We start from the raw sequence: 14,883 nt of genomic DNA, 5'->3' as shown, positions 1-14,883 counted from the left end.
TTTTTTTTTCTCTGGGATTATGGTGGTTTTATGGTTAGATTATGTGTTCTGCTTTCGTTTTGTTAATATTAAGATAAATATATAGTTGTAAATGAAATAATAGAAAATAGTAAAAAATAATAAAATAACGAAAGTTTATGTTATTTTTTGCTGCGAATAAATTAAATATTTAAAATATATTTATATTTTTTACTTATTTCTTTATTCGCAGCAAAAAATAAAAAAAAAATATAAATATATTTTAAATATTTAATTTATTTAGAAAATAGTGAACCAAATTGCAATAATCTAAAAGAAAAATGATCTAAAATGTAAAAAAACAAAAAAGAGGACACGTGGCAGCAAACCCCTCTGCCACTTGTCGGAAGAAGAGAAAAAGTCTACTTTATATATAAAGATAGACTAGGTTAGGATCCGTGCCTTGTGCAGAACAAATATTATATATATTATTTTTATGTATTATATGTTCTTTTACATATTTAAAAAATAATAAATATATATTGTTATTAAAAAATAATAAATATATATTGAACACATAAATAAATTTCATTAATCCAAACAATTACTTTTTCTATTTTATATTATCTATAATTAAATTTAAATGACGTTAACATATATATAGTATGTATTTTTAGTATTGATATATATTAAAAGATGATTTCTACTCATATGGTTATTTTATCATTTGTATTTTTTTATAACAAAAACTTTAACTAACGGATAACAAAATTTTCATTGTGTGATAAATATTTTTAGTACTTTTAAAAAAAATTCAAAGCTAAGTTTAAAATTTAAATATTAAGTTGTCAATATTTGTTCAATAACATTTACCAAAATATTTGGTCAAAGCAAATTTTGAAATTAAAATATTTATATATTTTAGATGGTATATAGTTCAATTTTAATATATATTTTTTACACTTAATATTTATTAAATAAGATTTCTTACTTATATGATTTTGTAATCATTTATATTTTATCATAACAAAAACCTTTAAACCATGAATCGCAAAAAATTGAATGTGGGACTTTTAACAGTTTTAGTAATTTATAGTCGTTTAAAAAAATCAAAATATAACATATACAGAAAAATTTAAAATTTTATTATATTGTTAATGTAGTTGTTTAATTTATTTTATTAATTTAAAGTACACAAATATAATAGATAATACACTAATTTTTATCAAATCTTTATTATTCAAAATCATTAATTTTCATATATATTTTAGCCACATTAGACAATTTCGTAATTTTTATTTAAGGAAAGAAGGAAAAACATTAATAACGAATTTATGGTTAGTTTAATAAAAAACTTATTATATATTTAGATGGACCAACATATTTTTCTAATGATTCTAAGACTCATTGTGGTGTTGACACATGGTTAACTCAAATGTTGTAATGCTTACCTTTTAATATATATGAGATATTTATTAAATGAGACTTCTTACTTATATGATTTTTTTTTTGTCAGCTACTTATATGATTTTGTAATCATTTATATTTTATCATAACAAAAACCTTTAAAACATGGATCGCAAAAATTTAAATGTGAGACTTTTAACAGTTTTAGTAATTTATAGTCGTTTAAAAAAATCAAAATATAACATATACAGAAAAATTTAAATTTTTATTATATGGTTAATGTAGTTGTTTAATTTATCTTATTAGTTTAAAGTAAACAAATATGATAGAGAATATACTAATTTTTATCAAATTTTTATTATTCAAAATCATTAATTTTCATATATACTTTAGCCACATTAGGCAATTTCGTAATTTTTATTTAAGGAAAGAATGAAAAACATTAATAACGAATTTATGGTTAATTTAATAAAAAATTTATTATATATTTAGATGGACCAACATATTTTTCTAAAGATTCTAAGACTCATTGTGGTAATGACATATGACTACCTCAAATGTTGTAATGCTTCTCTTTTTAATATATAGGAGGTAGATAGATAGATGGTTTTACAAGCTTAATCAACCCATTGAATATCATAAGGTTTTACAAGCTTAGTCTCTTAATAGTACAAATTGATTTTCTTTTAATTGATGAAGCGTACAAAATGTGCAGCTAAAAATGCTAAAAATATAATTTAAACCATCGAAAAATAGATAAAATTTACCTTGAATCGGTTTAGGCCAATTTCAATCGGTTTCATATTCCTTTTCTTCTTTTTCATAATATTTATCAATGTCAACAGAAACAATCACAAAACCGACACTTCTTAGTTCTTATTATATACGGAACACATCCCGCTATAGCGGTTTACTGAGCCTTGAGTGCGTCACTAAACCGGCCCGACTTGGACGACAATAGCACAGCGAGATTCGACCCGATAGACCCGACACGAGTCAAGGAATCAGCACGGTGGTGTCTGCACCTGAAAGAACCAGCGTGTGTCGTCGGAGAACATAGGCAGTTTTGCCTCCCAGGTTTACTGGAGGACGAGCCCCAACGGCGTAAACTCGGTGAGTTTTGGTTTTGGCTCTGTTTCTTGGTTGGCTCAAGGGCAGAACCACCGGAAGGTTTAGATTTGATCTTAGCTAAACTTATAGAATCTCCAAGAATTAGGGTTGAAGGGTTTTCTCTCGCCATGGTTTTGATGGAAAATAAAGAATGATTTGCAGCCAGGTCTCGTTGTTGTTTCTAAGGAATGTATATGTGGTACTTATATGGGTGACTTGTGAGAGGAGGCAGCTAAAAATCGTTGCAAACTGCTTTTTAAAGATTCAGTTGGTTAGTATTCTAGAAAATAAAAAGAAGAATAAGGGGAATCTATTTGACTTCTTGTTATATTCTTCTCTTTCTGGTTACACACTTGCACAATTGGGAGAGGATAATGTTATGAATTGTCAAATAGATAGGAATGTATGAATAACCCAAATTTTGATTACTGAAAATATTTTGAAAAATCTAATTTTGTCAGCGCCAAATTGAGAATCCAGAACTTACTAAATTTGAAGATCTTATAACTAAAAACTTACTAATTTGAAGATCTTATAACTAGAAAACTATACAGTAACATTTGCTAGCTTTTTTGGGGCTTGACCCTATTTTTAGTTTGGGAACGACCTTAAAATTCAAACCCAAATTAAAGCACCTCACATAGAGATAGTTGGAAAGTCAAAAGTCATCTCAAAAGGTTTAGTTACCGTGTGAACCAAACAAACTTTATAATCGACATGAGTTGAACGCCTAGATACTCTGAATGTGATAACTTTTAAATTAGTTTGAACCTTATGGAGCTTACATGGTTTAATTAAAAATCACTGGGGGGTAATATATGTTTTCATTAGCAAATAATACTGAAAATATAAGGCAAAAAGAGAAAGTAGCACATGAAGTTTACTAAGTCTACATCAAGATGCTATATGTATCTCCTCACAATGTACTTTAGGATTACTGGTGAGCTCTTTCTGTACAAAAAAGTTGACACTCACACAAATAACCTACTTGCTTCATATCAAATCAAGAAAAAAAAAACCTTTGAAAGAAGAAACCAAACCAAAAAAAAACTATATAACTTAATTTCAGAGACTTTGACTCTTATGAGCTCTTGTCTGCTTTAGGGTGTTTGCCTTTTATCATCTGGGAAGATCTTGTTTGCAGAGAGGACAACAAGAGATTATACGAAGCCACTGATCTACACACTTTAGATGAAACTTATGTGAACATGGTAGCTCTCTTACTTCATCCTTGTCTTTATACTTTGCTAAACATATACAACACTGCTGCAAATAAAAAAAAAACAAATATCAAATCTAACCCTTTTCAATCCTTAAGTGGTAATTACTATGTGATGACTCTGTTCTAGCTTGGTATGGAATCTATTTTATTCAAAGCATGATTCAGTGTCCTGGGCATGAACCGTTATGGGACTAGCTAGTTTGATTTGTGAGTCAAAGTATTAGGACTTACTGGATCATCGGTTGCAGGAGCTGAAGCATTGTCATCGATTCGTTTGTATTTCCAGCTAGGGAGACTAAAGATTTCGTCATCAGATGCTCCTCTGTCTGAAGATCCCATGTTCATGTTGTATCCAAGGAGGCTACTAGCGAGAGGCACAATGCAACAGAGGAACATGAAGAGAAGAAAAGGAAACGAATAGCAGAGAGCGTTCCAAGCTAGAAGAGAGACGCAGAGGACGTGGAGAGTTGGAGCATGGTTGAAAGAACCGAACCTAGAATCGAACACCCAAACATTCCCAATCACAAACCAAATCGCAAAGAAAAGCTCTAGCGACGTTCTGCATCTGTTCATCAAACGAGAGCTCCTGAAATTTTACAATTCCAATACAACTTCAAGATCTTGCAAAGGTTATATGATTCAGAATCAAAGAAAAGATAAGTTTACCTGTTGTCTTCTGTGCCTCTATGTCGCTGCTCAATATCGCCATGGTCATGGTCTAGTTGGCGAAACCGACCATACAAGAGCATGAGACTAAGGAGACATCCCACATCATAGCCTGTGATCCATAACCTCACCGGCCAAATAGGTCTCTCATCTTTGGAGATAGCTAGTGTGAATGTTATGACAGTAAGCTGAATAAACAGAGCTATGAGCTCAGACATCATCCACGTGCTGGAGTTGAAAGGGTTGGAGCCAAGGTCTGATCTTGATCCGTTCTGGTAGTGAAAAACTCTTCTCAAGAAGATGAACCATCTTGCTCTGGATACCCTCATAGCTAATCTTAAGTAGAAGGAAGTTGGAAGCCTCTCTTGAACAATAGGGGCAGTAACATGAGTGCTTTCACTTCGTGGTGGTGTGGTACATAACGACGAAGAGGATGAAATAGTGATGGAGGTATTACTGGAAGATGACTCAGACTGAACAGTATCCATTGGAATTTTTCTCCAAAGCTTCAAAATTTAGACCTTCACAAGAGAAAATATTGTATAGAAAGGATCAATCTTCTGAAACGTGAAAGTATATAAACGAAAATATCATGAAAGAACACAGCAAGATTAGGGGCTAGAAAAAAAATCACGAAATTTGTATGGCCTAACAATAATTAAAACACATGAAATTTCAGTAAAGCAATATATAATCATATATACCTTTTATTTGCAACCACCAAAAAAACAAAAAAGAGGCAAACTCAGTTCCGTACACGAACTCCACGATATGTGATTAACTGATTATATAGGGACAGATAGAAGAAACGAGAGAAGAAAAGGGAAGGTGTTGTGATTATGTCAGAGAAGGTGAAGTTGGGCGAGGGATGGCTACCAAGAATCAAACCATAACAACAACAAAAAGGATTGTTTATGTATTCTGCTTTGGTTCTGTTTATTTGCTTTGGTTTGAAGAGAATTAATGAATGGGAGAAGAGAGCCGTTGGACTAATCTAACTCCTGAGATTTTTGTTTATATGAAGCAAAGTTCTGATAGCAACTGCTGCTGCTGCTTCTGCTTCCAACCGCCAAAGCAGACCCTTCTCGCTCTACTACTCTGTTTCTCTCTCTCTCTCTAGAACTTGAGAGCAAAATTTTATTTGATTTTTCTCTACTTTTTATTTATTTAATAATTTTACTTTTCGGAAAAGGAAATGGATAAGAAGAACATCTCGATGAAGTCATCAATCAAGTCAAGTCACCATATCACGATCTTTTTGTTATAACAGAAAAATCTTTTTCTTGTTGTTCATTTCCCCAACTATAGCAATATGGGAAAAACCATAAAATGCTATTTTCTCGGCATCCATACTTTACCTTGTAAGCAGTATGGTTAGTATTTAATCCTATAAAATATAAATATATACATATATCCACACATATATTTTTAACAGAAATAGTGAATTATAATGGTTTTGAGATAACGAAAATATTTAATTTTGCTTCAAAGTTTTTTTTTTTTTTTGTAACTTCTTGCTTCAAAGTTTTTGGAGGATATTGAGTATATTTGTTTCTAATTAGAAAAATAACAGAGCAAGCATCGATAATCCACTATTTTCTTGTTGTAAAAATATAAAGAAAAAATGAAATAAAATTATTTAGGTTATAACTAATATACACACGCATTCTTTGGGAGATTACAATATTAATAAAAATACTAATTTTTACAACAAAATCGAATAAATTAGCGGGAGGAGATGGAAGGAGTGGGGATGGTTGGCTAACTAATATCAACCAGAAGAGTTTCTATCATCCAAGTACTGGACCCCATTCTCCACGTTGTGTTTGCCCTCAATCTTTGATTTATATTTGGCGGATTATATATACAGTGACGAAGAAAAATAATATAAGAGAAACCAATTACGAATACAATAAAAATGAATTAACATTTCGTTGACCAAAAAAAGTTGACAAAAAAAAATTAACATTTCTAGAACGTTCAGTTTATGTCGGAGGTCCTTGGTCAAGCAATCGTATGTTCTGGTACATTTCCTTATTGGTAAAGTTCCAAATAATTATATCTGAAATGTGAATGTTGAGATTGAATATTAATCACTAAGATTCTATTGGAAATGGTCTTAAAGAGGACTCATTCATATATCGTTGCAACTTGTTGCAGGTAATTCAAAGATCAATCAAGTATGTATCGTTTTCTTAAATGTGATTATATATATCTATACGTGTATATGTTAAGATTTTTTTACACATAGAGATACTTTCTCACATTCAAATTACACTACAAGACACTTATCACTTGAGATACACTTTCTTTTGTCAAAAAGACTCTTATGACCCTAAACTAAAAAAAATCTATCTCCTCTTTTTATTTCATTTTATTATTTTTCTTATTCAACTTTATGTATTTATTTACTTTTATCTCAAGATCTAAAATATATTAAACAAAAATAATTGTCATAATAAACTATATATAAAATTATCTATCTTTTAAGATCCATGTTCATATATATATATTAATGTGTAAACAAAATGTGCACGTGAACACCAAAGCGTGGATAACAGAATTATAAATTAGTTGTGGGCATGAACATCTTAACAGAATTATAAACTAGTTGTGGATATGGACAATATTTATTCGATTCCATTCATCATCTTGGGATCTAAATTCAACTCTAATCAAAATTACATTCATCCACATCATGACAAAGCGCAAATTCCCTAGATTAGAAATCTCTGACATGCAAGATCTATTACTCTCCGACAAAAAGTAAACGCTTTTTCGATTTTTCTCTCCGTTCATACTCACAATATCATTTTTTTCTCTTCTTGATTTAAGTTTTATAGTATACCAAATGTTTATTAGTTGGTGTCTCTATATTTACCAAAAGTTATGGAAAATCAGGTTAATGTCCACGTTATCTAATATAAACACATTAACATCACATATCCACACATTAATCATCACTCATCCACACATCACCCGTCCACAAATCACCCAACCACGCATCACTAGTCCACAAACCACCCATCCACAAGTGTCATTTCCATTAAGGACAAAATTGTCTACAATCTGTTGCTGGCCCACAACAAAGTGTATCACACGTAAAAAGTGTCTCTAGATGTAATAGAAAATCAAAATGTGTCTCTTTGTGTAATCAACTCATATGTTAAAAGCATACTACTCAGTACTCAAAACAAAATTATAATTTAAATATCTTATAATTAGAATACGGTAATGGTATATAATGCGCATTATCTTCTGGATTTAGCTCATGAGTTTTAGGCCTTCAGTGAATTGGTCTATCATTCTAATATTTTGATGTCTTGTAACGTATTTGACACCATCCATGTACCTATAAGTAAAACTTCGAAATTTCCGAGACTGGAAATAGGGAATAAGCTGTATCGTTATGTATGGTATGTTTCTTAAAATAGTAAGTACCAACTGTTGACGATGACAACATAAAATCCAATTGTAATTTCAAATTTTCATCTCTACCTAAAAGACAAAATATATTTTATTTGTTAACCACTATTAAAACAACGGAGAGAGAGATTAAGTTTCTAGATCCATCTTAATGACCGGTGACATTTACTAATTAAAAACTTGCTAGTAAATATCGGCACTTGTATGGTGTACAATCTGCACGTAGAATAGGGATAATTTTAATTAATGTTTCATTCATGACGTTAATCAAATACTTCAAAATTTAAAGTGTAGATGCAAAGATCAGATAAACGTTCTGATACAGACACAAGTAAAGCAAGCGAATGGAGCAGAGTCTGCAACAGAGAACTGTATGTGCGGATGAACAAGTCAAGATGAAAATTGCAACTTGAAGAATGGATTGCAGACCAAGGCAAAGTTAATACGAAAACATCTTGGGGAGCAAGTTTGAAGAGATTCACCTTGGAGAATGGAGATCTCACGATGGGAAGTTTCTAAAAGACTTTGGAGAAGTTTTAAGGAACTTGCCTTATTTGGGTAGATAGTGAATATTGGGTAGATAGGCGTGGATAGCCGACTTGGCTGTATTGTATATATAGTTATACTCGACCTATGGATTAGGGTTGTCGAAAGAATTGTATTCTTAGCATAAGAGTGGAGTCCGCTAAGCTTATAAGCGAGTGAATAACACTAAGGGATAAGGGGTAGAGGTTCTAGAGATCTTGTATTCGATCTTAGGACGTGTGAGGCTAGGGGAGCAAGTCAAGAAGGGTCTTGATCTTGTTCGAGTTTTGTTTGAAGAGAGACTTGTAAGTTCACTTTAAAAGAATACTAACAATAACACATATTTGTAGAGATATTCACTGGTGTACTATGTGCTTTACTTTGTGGGTTAGTTCTTGCATTTACATAGGGTACCATGGTCTTTAAACCTAATTAACTTTGATTTTTTAATATTTCCAGAAGATGAAATGGATGGTGAAGAAGACACAGTTGAAGTTGAAGAAGAAGAAAATTGATTTTATTTAACTATGGACTTTGGAAGTCACGAATGGGGTCTATTATTCGAGGGATTGATGCCATGGCGTGGAAGTCTGTGACAACTGGATGGTCAGAACCAAAGGCCAAGGACGAGAATGGTGTTGAATCTAACAAAGAAGAAGAAGATTGGACCGAGATGGAACTGAAGATGGCAAAGTTTAACTCCAGAGCACTTTCAGCTATACTTGCCAGTGTTACAAAGAAGCATTTTGAGCTGATTCAAGGATGTGAGACCGCCAAGGAAACATGAGAAATACTACAAACTCATTTCGAAGGAACTTCAAAAGTGAAGAGCTCACGATTGGATTATCTAGCATCCAAGTTTGAGAATCTCAAAATAGGAGAAAACGAGTCAGTTGAAGAATTCAGTTCACAACTCAGTGGCATAGCTCATAAATCCTTGATACTGGAAAAGAAATACAAGGATAAGAAGCTGGTCAAGAATTTCCTAAGGTGTCTACCATCTAAGTATACCGCGTACAAGACAGCTATGTCAGTCTCTCTAAATACAGATGAGATAAGCTTTGATGAAGTGGTAAGGATGCTGAGAGCACATGAAATGGAGATTGACGGAGGAAAGAAAGGAAAGGGAGTCGCACTGGTATCACAAGAATCAGATGACAGAGAAGATGACGATGATCCAGTAAGTATGCTAGTCAAGCGTTTTGACAGAGTTCTTCGTAGAGCCGAATCAGGTCAGAGAAGGGAAAGTACATCACAACGTGCTGCAGAAGGTGAGAAACGAACATCTGATTCAGAAAAGAACGATCATAAAACGGAGGTTCAGTGTCATGAGTGTAAGGGATATGGACACTACAAAACTGAATGTCCAACTGTCCAAAGGAGAGAAATCAAGTGCTACAAGTGCAAAGGAATTGGAAACACTCAGCTGGAATGCGTCAATGATCAGAAGAGGAGACGTGAGAAGTCGATGATCGGAATTGATGAGATAGACTCAGAAGAAGATAGTGATGAAGAGGAGCTGGCTAACTTCGTAGCATTCATTGGCATCACAGAGTTCATGGAAGGAGAAACTGACACTGACGATGATCAGTCAAGCGTAGATGGTGATGATGGAATTAACTATCAAGAACTGTGTGAGACAGTAGTTCAGATTGGTAAGGAGAATCTATGTCTCAAAAAGGAGAAAAACTGGTTGGAAGACACGGTGATAAATCTCAGAAAAGAACTCGATGATGAAAGAAAGAAAGAGACAAATACCTCAGATCTGAAGAAGGAGAATGAACGGCTTGTTGTCCAAATTGAAGTACTAGAGAAACAAGTGAATAACGAGAAGGCCCGATCGTCTGACTTAAATGCCAAGCTGGAACATCATTACAAGACTGCCAGGACGCTCACTGGGTCAAAGGAACTTGATAAAATCTTGAGTCTGGGAAGACAAGATCAGACTCCTCGAGGTCTAGGATACACTGGGTATGGAAAGAGTGATACATGACCCATCAAATTTGTTCCAAGTTCCAACTTCAAAGGAAGAACAACAATTGAAGGTACTACTTCAAAGACTGTAGCTGAGAAAGTTAAGAATCTCCAGAAGGTGCTACGATCAGAGACTCAGCATGAGAGAGGATGTTAGTACCGTGGAAAACCAGGTCACATCAAGAAGAAATGCTATCACTATCGGGAGAAAGTAAATCAGTTGCTGAGACAAGGAAAGTACTGGAGGAATGGATCTCGAAATCAAGTCTGGATCAGGAACTCTGATTTAGGACATACAACAGTGAAACCTACTCAACAACCTATCCACAGAGGTCTGAGATGCAGCATGGCATTTGTATCAGAAGCAGTGGCATTAATGTCCGAAGATGAAAATCCATGGTACTTCGACAGTGGATGTTCTCGTCATATGACAGGAGCACGCAAGAATCTCAGAGATATAAAGCCGTTGAAAGGAGGAAGAGTTACATTTGGAGATGGAAGCCAAGGAGCGATCAAAGGAAAATGAAAGACCGTTGAAACCAGACCGCCTCTGAAGGATGTGTTCTTAGTCAAGTGACTAAAAACAAACCTAATCAGCATTAATCAACTATGTGATGAAGGGTTGATGGTCAAATTCACAAGCAAAGATTACAAAGCTGTGAATGTGGAGAACAGAGTCATACTACATGGGATACGATCTGCTAACAATTGCTATGTATGGCAGAGTGTACAACAATGTTTTGTTGCACATGATGAAACAAGTCTGTGCATCAAAGACTTGGTCACATGAATATGAGGCATATGACTAACATCATCAAGAAAGGTGCAGTCAGAGGCATTCCTCAGCTGGAGGAAACGGAGAAGACAGTATGTGGACCTTACAATCAAAGAAAGCAGGTCAAAGTCCAACACAAGATGATTCAATATATTCAGTCAAAGGATATGCTTGAAATGATACACATGGATCTTATGGGTCCTATGCAGACAGAGAGCATAGCAGGGAAGAGGTATGTTCTAGTTCTGGTTGATGATTACTCAAGGTTCACATGGGTCAGATTCATTTGTGAAAAGTCTGATACACTGGAAAACTTCAAAATCTGGACACTTCAAGTTACAAATGGGAAGAGAAGACTAAAGCAGATTCACAGTGATCACGGGGGAGAATTTCAGAATGAAGCCATGAGTAACTTTTGTGTCCAACACGGAATAGTTCAGCAATTTGCTGCACGGAGAACTCCTCAACAAAATGAAGTGGTAGAAAGGAAGAATTTCATGCTTCAAGAGATGGCGAGAGCTATGATGCATGGTAACAATGTGAAGCCGAGCATCTGGGCAGAGGCTATTAGCACCACATGCTACATCATAAACTGTGTATATGTCAAAAAAGGAACTATCAAGACTCTGTATGAACTATGGAAAGGCAAAACACCAAACCTCAGCTACTTGCACGTTTTTGGGTGTAAGTGTTACATTCTGAACGACAAAAAGCATCTTGGCAAATTTCATGCAAGAAGCGATGAAGGAATGTTCTTGGGGTACTCAGCGAATAGCTCAGCATTCAGAGTCTACAACTTGAAGTCCCTGATGATCATGGAGTCAGTAAATGTCGTGTTCGATGATGTCACAACAGGGCAATGGAAAAACGATGAGGAACAGAAGACGGATACACCATCGGATGCATTAAATGATCCATCAACTGAATCAATGAACGACACATCACAACCTTCAGAGTTGTCTCAGGAGATGAGTACTCAAAATATTCACAGAAATCACTCATCAAGTGATGTTACTGGCAAGGTGAATGAAGGAAGAAGAACAAGAGGTGTGAAGATCAACTTCAGAGAAATGGTGCAGCCTGCATGTTTTGTCTCAAATATTGAGCCGAAAGACCACACTGAAGCACTCTCGGATGAGTTCTGGTTCCAAGCCATGCAGGAGGAACTAGAACAGTTTATCAGAAATGATATATGGGAGTTGGTGAAGAAGCCATCTGATGGTCACATAGTTGGGACTAAGTGGATCTTCAAGAACAAGATTGATGAGAATGGAATTGTGGTCAGAAACAAAGCAAATTAGTGGCCCAGGGGTATTTGCAAATCGAGGGAGTTGATTTTGAAGAAACATTTGCTCCAGTGGCTAGATTGGAATCTATCAGACTGTTCATTGGTATGGCGTGTATCATGCACTTCACAGTGTACCAAATGGATGTTAAGAGTGCATTTCTGAATGGGGTACTGTATAAAGAAGTATATGTGCATCAGCCAAAAGGTTTTGAAGATGCAACTAATCCTGAGTATGTGTACAAACTTAACAAAGCCCTATACGGCTTGAAGCAAACACCTCGAGCATGGTATGAAAGGTTGACAAACTTTCTGGTTGACAAAGGCTACATCAGAGGAAGTGTCGACAAAACACTGTTTGTGCTGAAGAATAAAACAGGGATATGGTGGTTCAAATCTATGTTGACGACATCATTTTTGGAGGAACATCTAAACAACTTGTAGATGGTTTCACTCAAGACATGACCAAAAAGTTTGAAATGAGCATGGTGGGGGAGTTGAAATATTTCCTCAGGTTACAAATACAGTAGACAGAGGAAGGTGTTTTCATCTCGCAAAGTACCTATGCAAAGGCACTACTGAAAATGTTTCAACTGGATCACTGCAAGGAGGCAAAAACTCCGATGATCTCTACAAACAAAAGCTGCAAAGATGAGGAGGGTGAACCAGTGGACACGAAGTTGTATAGAGGAACGATCGGAAGCTTACTTTACCTTACGGCTAGTCGACAAGATCTAAGTCTAAGTGTGGGGATATGTGCTAGGTATCAAGCAAAACCAAAGAAGTCTCATCTGGAGGCAACTAAGAGAATCATTCGATATGTCAAAGGCACAATTAACCTTGGGATCTACTAGTCAAAGGGATCGAATGGAAATCTTGATGGATACTGTGATGCAGATTGGGCTGGAGTGTAAACGACCGGAAGAGTACCAGTGGGGGGTGTTTCTTTCTCGAAAACAAGCTAGTTTCATGGCTGAGCAAGAAGCAGAATTCTGTATTATTGTCTACCCTAGAGGCAGAATACATTGCTATGGGGAGTTGTTGCATGCAGCTGATGTGGATGAAGCAAATGTATGCTGACTATGGCATGGATACTGGATCATTCCTGGTCTACAGTGACAAAGAGTGCAATCGACATATCAAAGAACCCAGTGCAACACTCAAGGAAAAAACACATTGACATTCGACATCACTTCATCAGGGAACTAGTCAATGAACAACATGTAGTGATTGAACACGTTATCACAGAATTACAACCGTTCTGTTACTCTTCGAAACTTCATTGGGGTTTGTGAGATGTAACAAGTTTGTGTAAGTGTACAGGGGATGACGGAAGGGCTGATGCAGAGGCACCCAAAGCTCAGATTTTGTCTTACATCAGAAGCGAGTAGTAGAAAAGAGCTGCCAATTATGCCGTCACGATCTCAAAAAGTACAGGTTTCATATTGTTAGGGGATTTTTGTGTACAAGTGATTCGTGCTCAGCACTACGGAATGATAGGAAGAAGGAGACTGGTCGTCGTGGTACTTTCTCCTGCTTCGGTCGTGGATAAGCCATGAGATCCTGCTCTAAGGGTAGTGTCGTACGGGTATGGGCTGGTATATGTCGTCAGTGCCTTACTAGCAGTAAGAAAGGTCGGTCGTTAGGCAGGAACCGCCTATCTGTAGTGAAGATCGCAGGGTCTTCTGGGTCTGCAATTGATGGTCCCGACTCCAGGATCGGTCCATGGGTGCCTCCTGATCTGTAGTTGAGGGTTCCGGTTACCAAGGTTGGTCCTTGAGGTACCGAGGAAGATGTTTGGGATTTATAGCTGCATCCTTCAGGGGGGGATTGCCTACGTACCCTTCAGTGAGGGATCAAGCCGTTCGTAGTTCAAGTATTGGTGGAGGCATGGAGCCTAAGTGGGCGCGTAGCCTAATGGGCACATGGCCTAAGGAGCACATAGCTCTGATGGAGGCACGTAGCCTGGATGGGCATGTGGCCTTGTAGCTGATAGGAGTCATCTGTTCTATGGGGCACATGGCCGAAACAGATGGTGGAGTAGTCGATATGCTGCAGGGAGCATGGCACTTCGATATGCTTTGATGAGCATGGAGTGTCCCTGTCGGTATGCTGGAGATCGTGACCTGGGCCAGTATGTAGAGTTGTAGACGTGCTGCATGAAGCATATATCTTCCCCTGGTCGATAGTAACCGCCGGGATCAGCCTCTCATAGGCTTGTCCGAGAAGGTCTTCTATGTGTAGAATCTTGCCTTGGCGGCTGTAGAATTGGTGAGCTCTGGTTATGGACGTCTTGGACCCCCCTCTTTAGGTTTAGAAACCTATATTTATAGAAGAGGTTGTGCCTCCCTTCTTAGGATTTGGAAATATTCATTATATCCTTAGATAATAGAATATTTCCATTTTCTTAAAGGATGTCGTATGTATTGGAAAACTTCCTCTTTCTCTTAGATTTAGGAATTATCCTTCTTGCCCAAGCTGGTTACCTGATTTCCATTTATCTTAAGGCAGGAGAAATCACTTGGCCTGGAAGAC

General features: G+C 36.0%; 2 protein-coding genes across 3 annotated transcripts; both read right to left on the bottom strand.

The window, feature by feature from the left end:
• Window positions 1-2,066: 2,066 nt before the first annotated feature.
• LOC106317355 lies at window positions 2,067-2,867 on the bottom strand. Its single transcript, XM_013755184.1, has one exon. The coding sequence runs from the start codon at window positions 2,603-2,605 to the stop codon at window positions 2,276-2,278; it is 330 nt and encodes a 109-aa protein (XP_013610638.1). The 5' UTR covers window positions 2,606-2,867; the 3' UTR covers window positions 2,067-2,275.
• Window positions 2,868-3,339: 472 nt separating this feature from the next.
• LOC106313142 (E3 ubiquitin-protein ligase At4g11680) lies at window positions 3,340-5,499 on the bottom strand. 2 transcript variants are annotated; one of them, XM_013750885.1, is made up of 4 exons: window positions 5,068-5,499; window positions 4,364-4,884; window positions 3,929-4,283; window positions 3,340-3,738 (listed from the first exon to the last, which is right to left on the bottom strand). In XM_013750885.1, the coding sequence occupies exons 2-4, from the start codon at window positions 4,849-4,851 to the stop codon at window positions 3,595-3,597; spliced, it is 987 nt and encodes a 328-aa protein (XP_013606339.1). In that variant the 5' UTR covers window positions 4,852-4,884; window positions 5,068-5,499; the 3' UTR covers window positions 3,340-3,594. The 2 variants fall into 2 exon arrangements, with proteins under 2 accessions (XP_013606339.1, XP_013606338.1); XM_013750884.1 differs by having other exon boundaries at window positions 3,340-3,741; window positions 5,068-5,497.
• Between the last annotated feature and the right edge of the window lie 9,384 nt (window positions 5,500-14,883).

Source organism: Brassica oleracea, chromosome C9 (assembly GCF_000695525.1).
Source record: "Brassica oleracea var. oleracea cultivar TO1000 chromosome C9, BOL, whole genome shotgun sequence".
NCBI classification, from domain to species: domain Eukaryota; kingdom Viridiplantae; phylum Streptophyta; class Magnoliopsida; order Brassicales; family Brassicaceae; genus Brassica; species Brassica oleracea.
The sequence above is the reverse complement of the archived record's forward strand: the minus strand, read 5'-3'. Positions and strand labels throughout refer to the sequence as shown.

Excerpts from the sequence above, each read along its gene's own strand:
- LOC106317355 (XM_013755184.1), bottom strand. The coding sequence starts at position 2,605 with ATGGCGAGAGAAAACCCTTCAACCCTAATTCTTGGAGATTCTATAAGT.
- LOC106313142 (XM_013750884.1), bottom strand. The coding sequence starts at position 4,851 with ATGGATACTGTTCAGTCTGAGTCATCTTCCAGTAATACCTCCATCACT. Across the intron at positions 4,284-4,363 it reads AGAGGCACAGAAGACAACAG|GAGCTCTCGTTTGATGAACA; the intron begins GTAAACTTATCT and ends GTAAAATTTCAG. Across the intron at positions 3,742-3,928 it reads CTCCTGCAACCGATGATCCA|CAGTGTTGTATATGTTTAGC; the intron begins GTAAGTCCTAAT and ends TTTTATTTGCAG.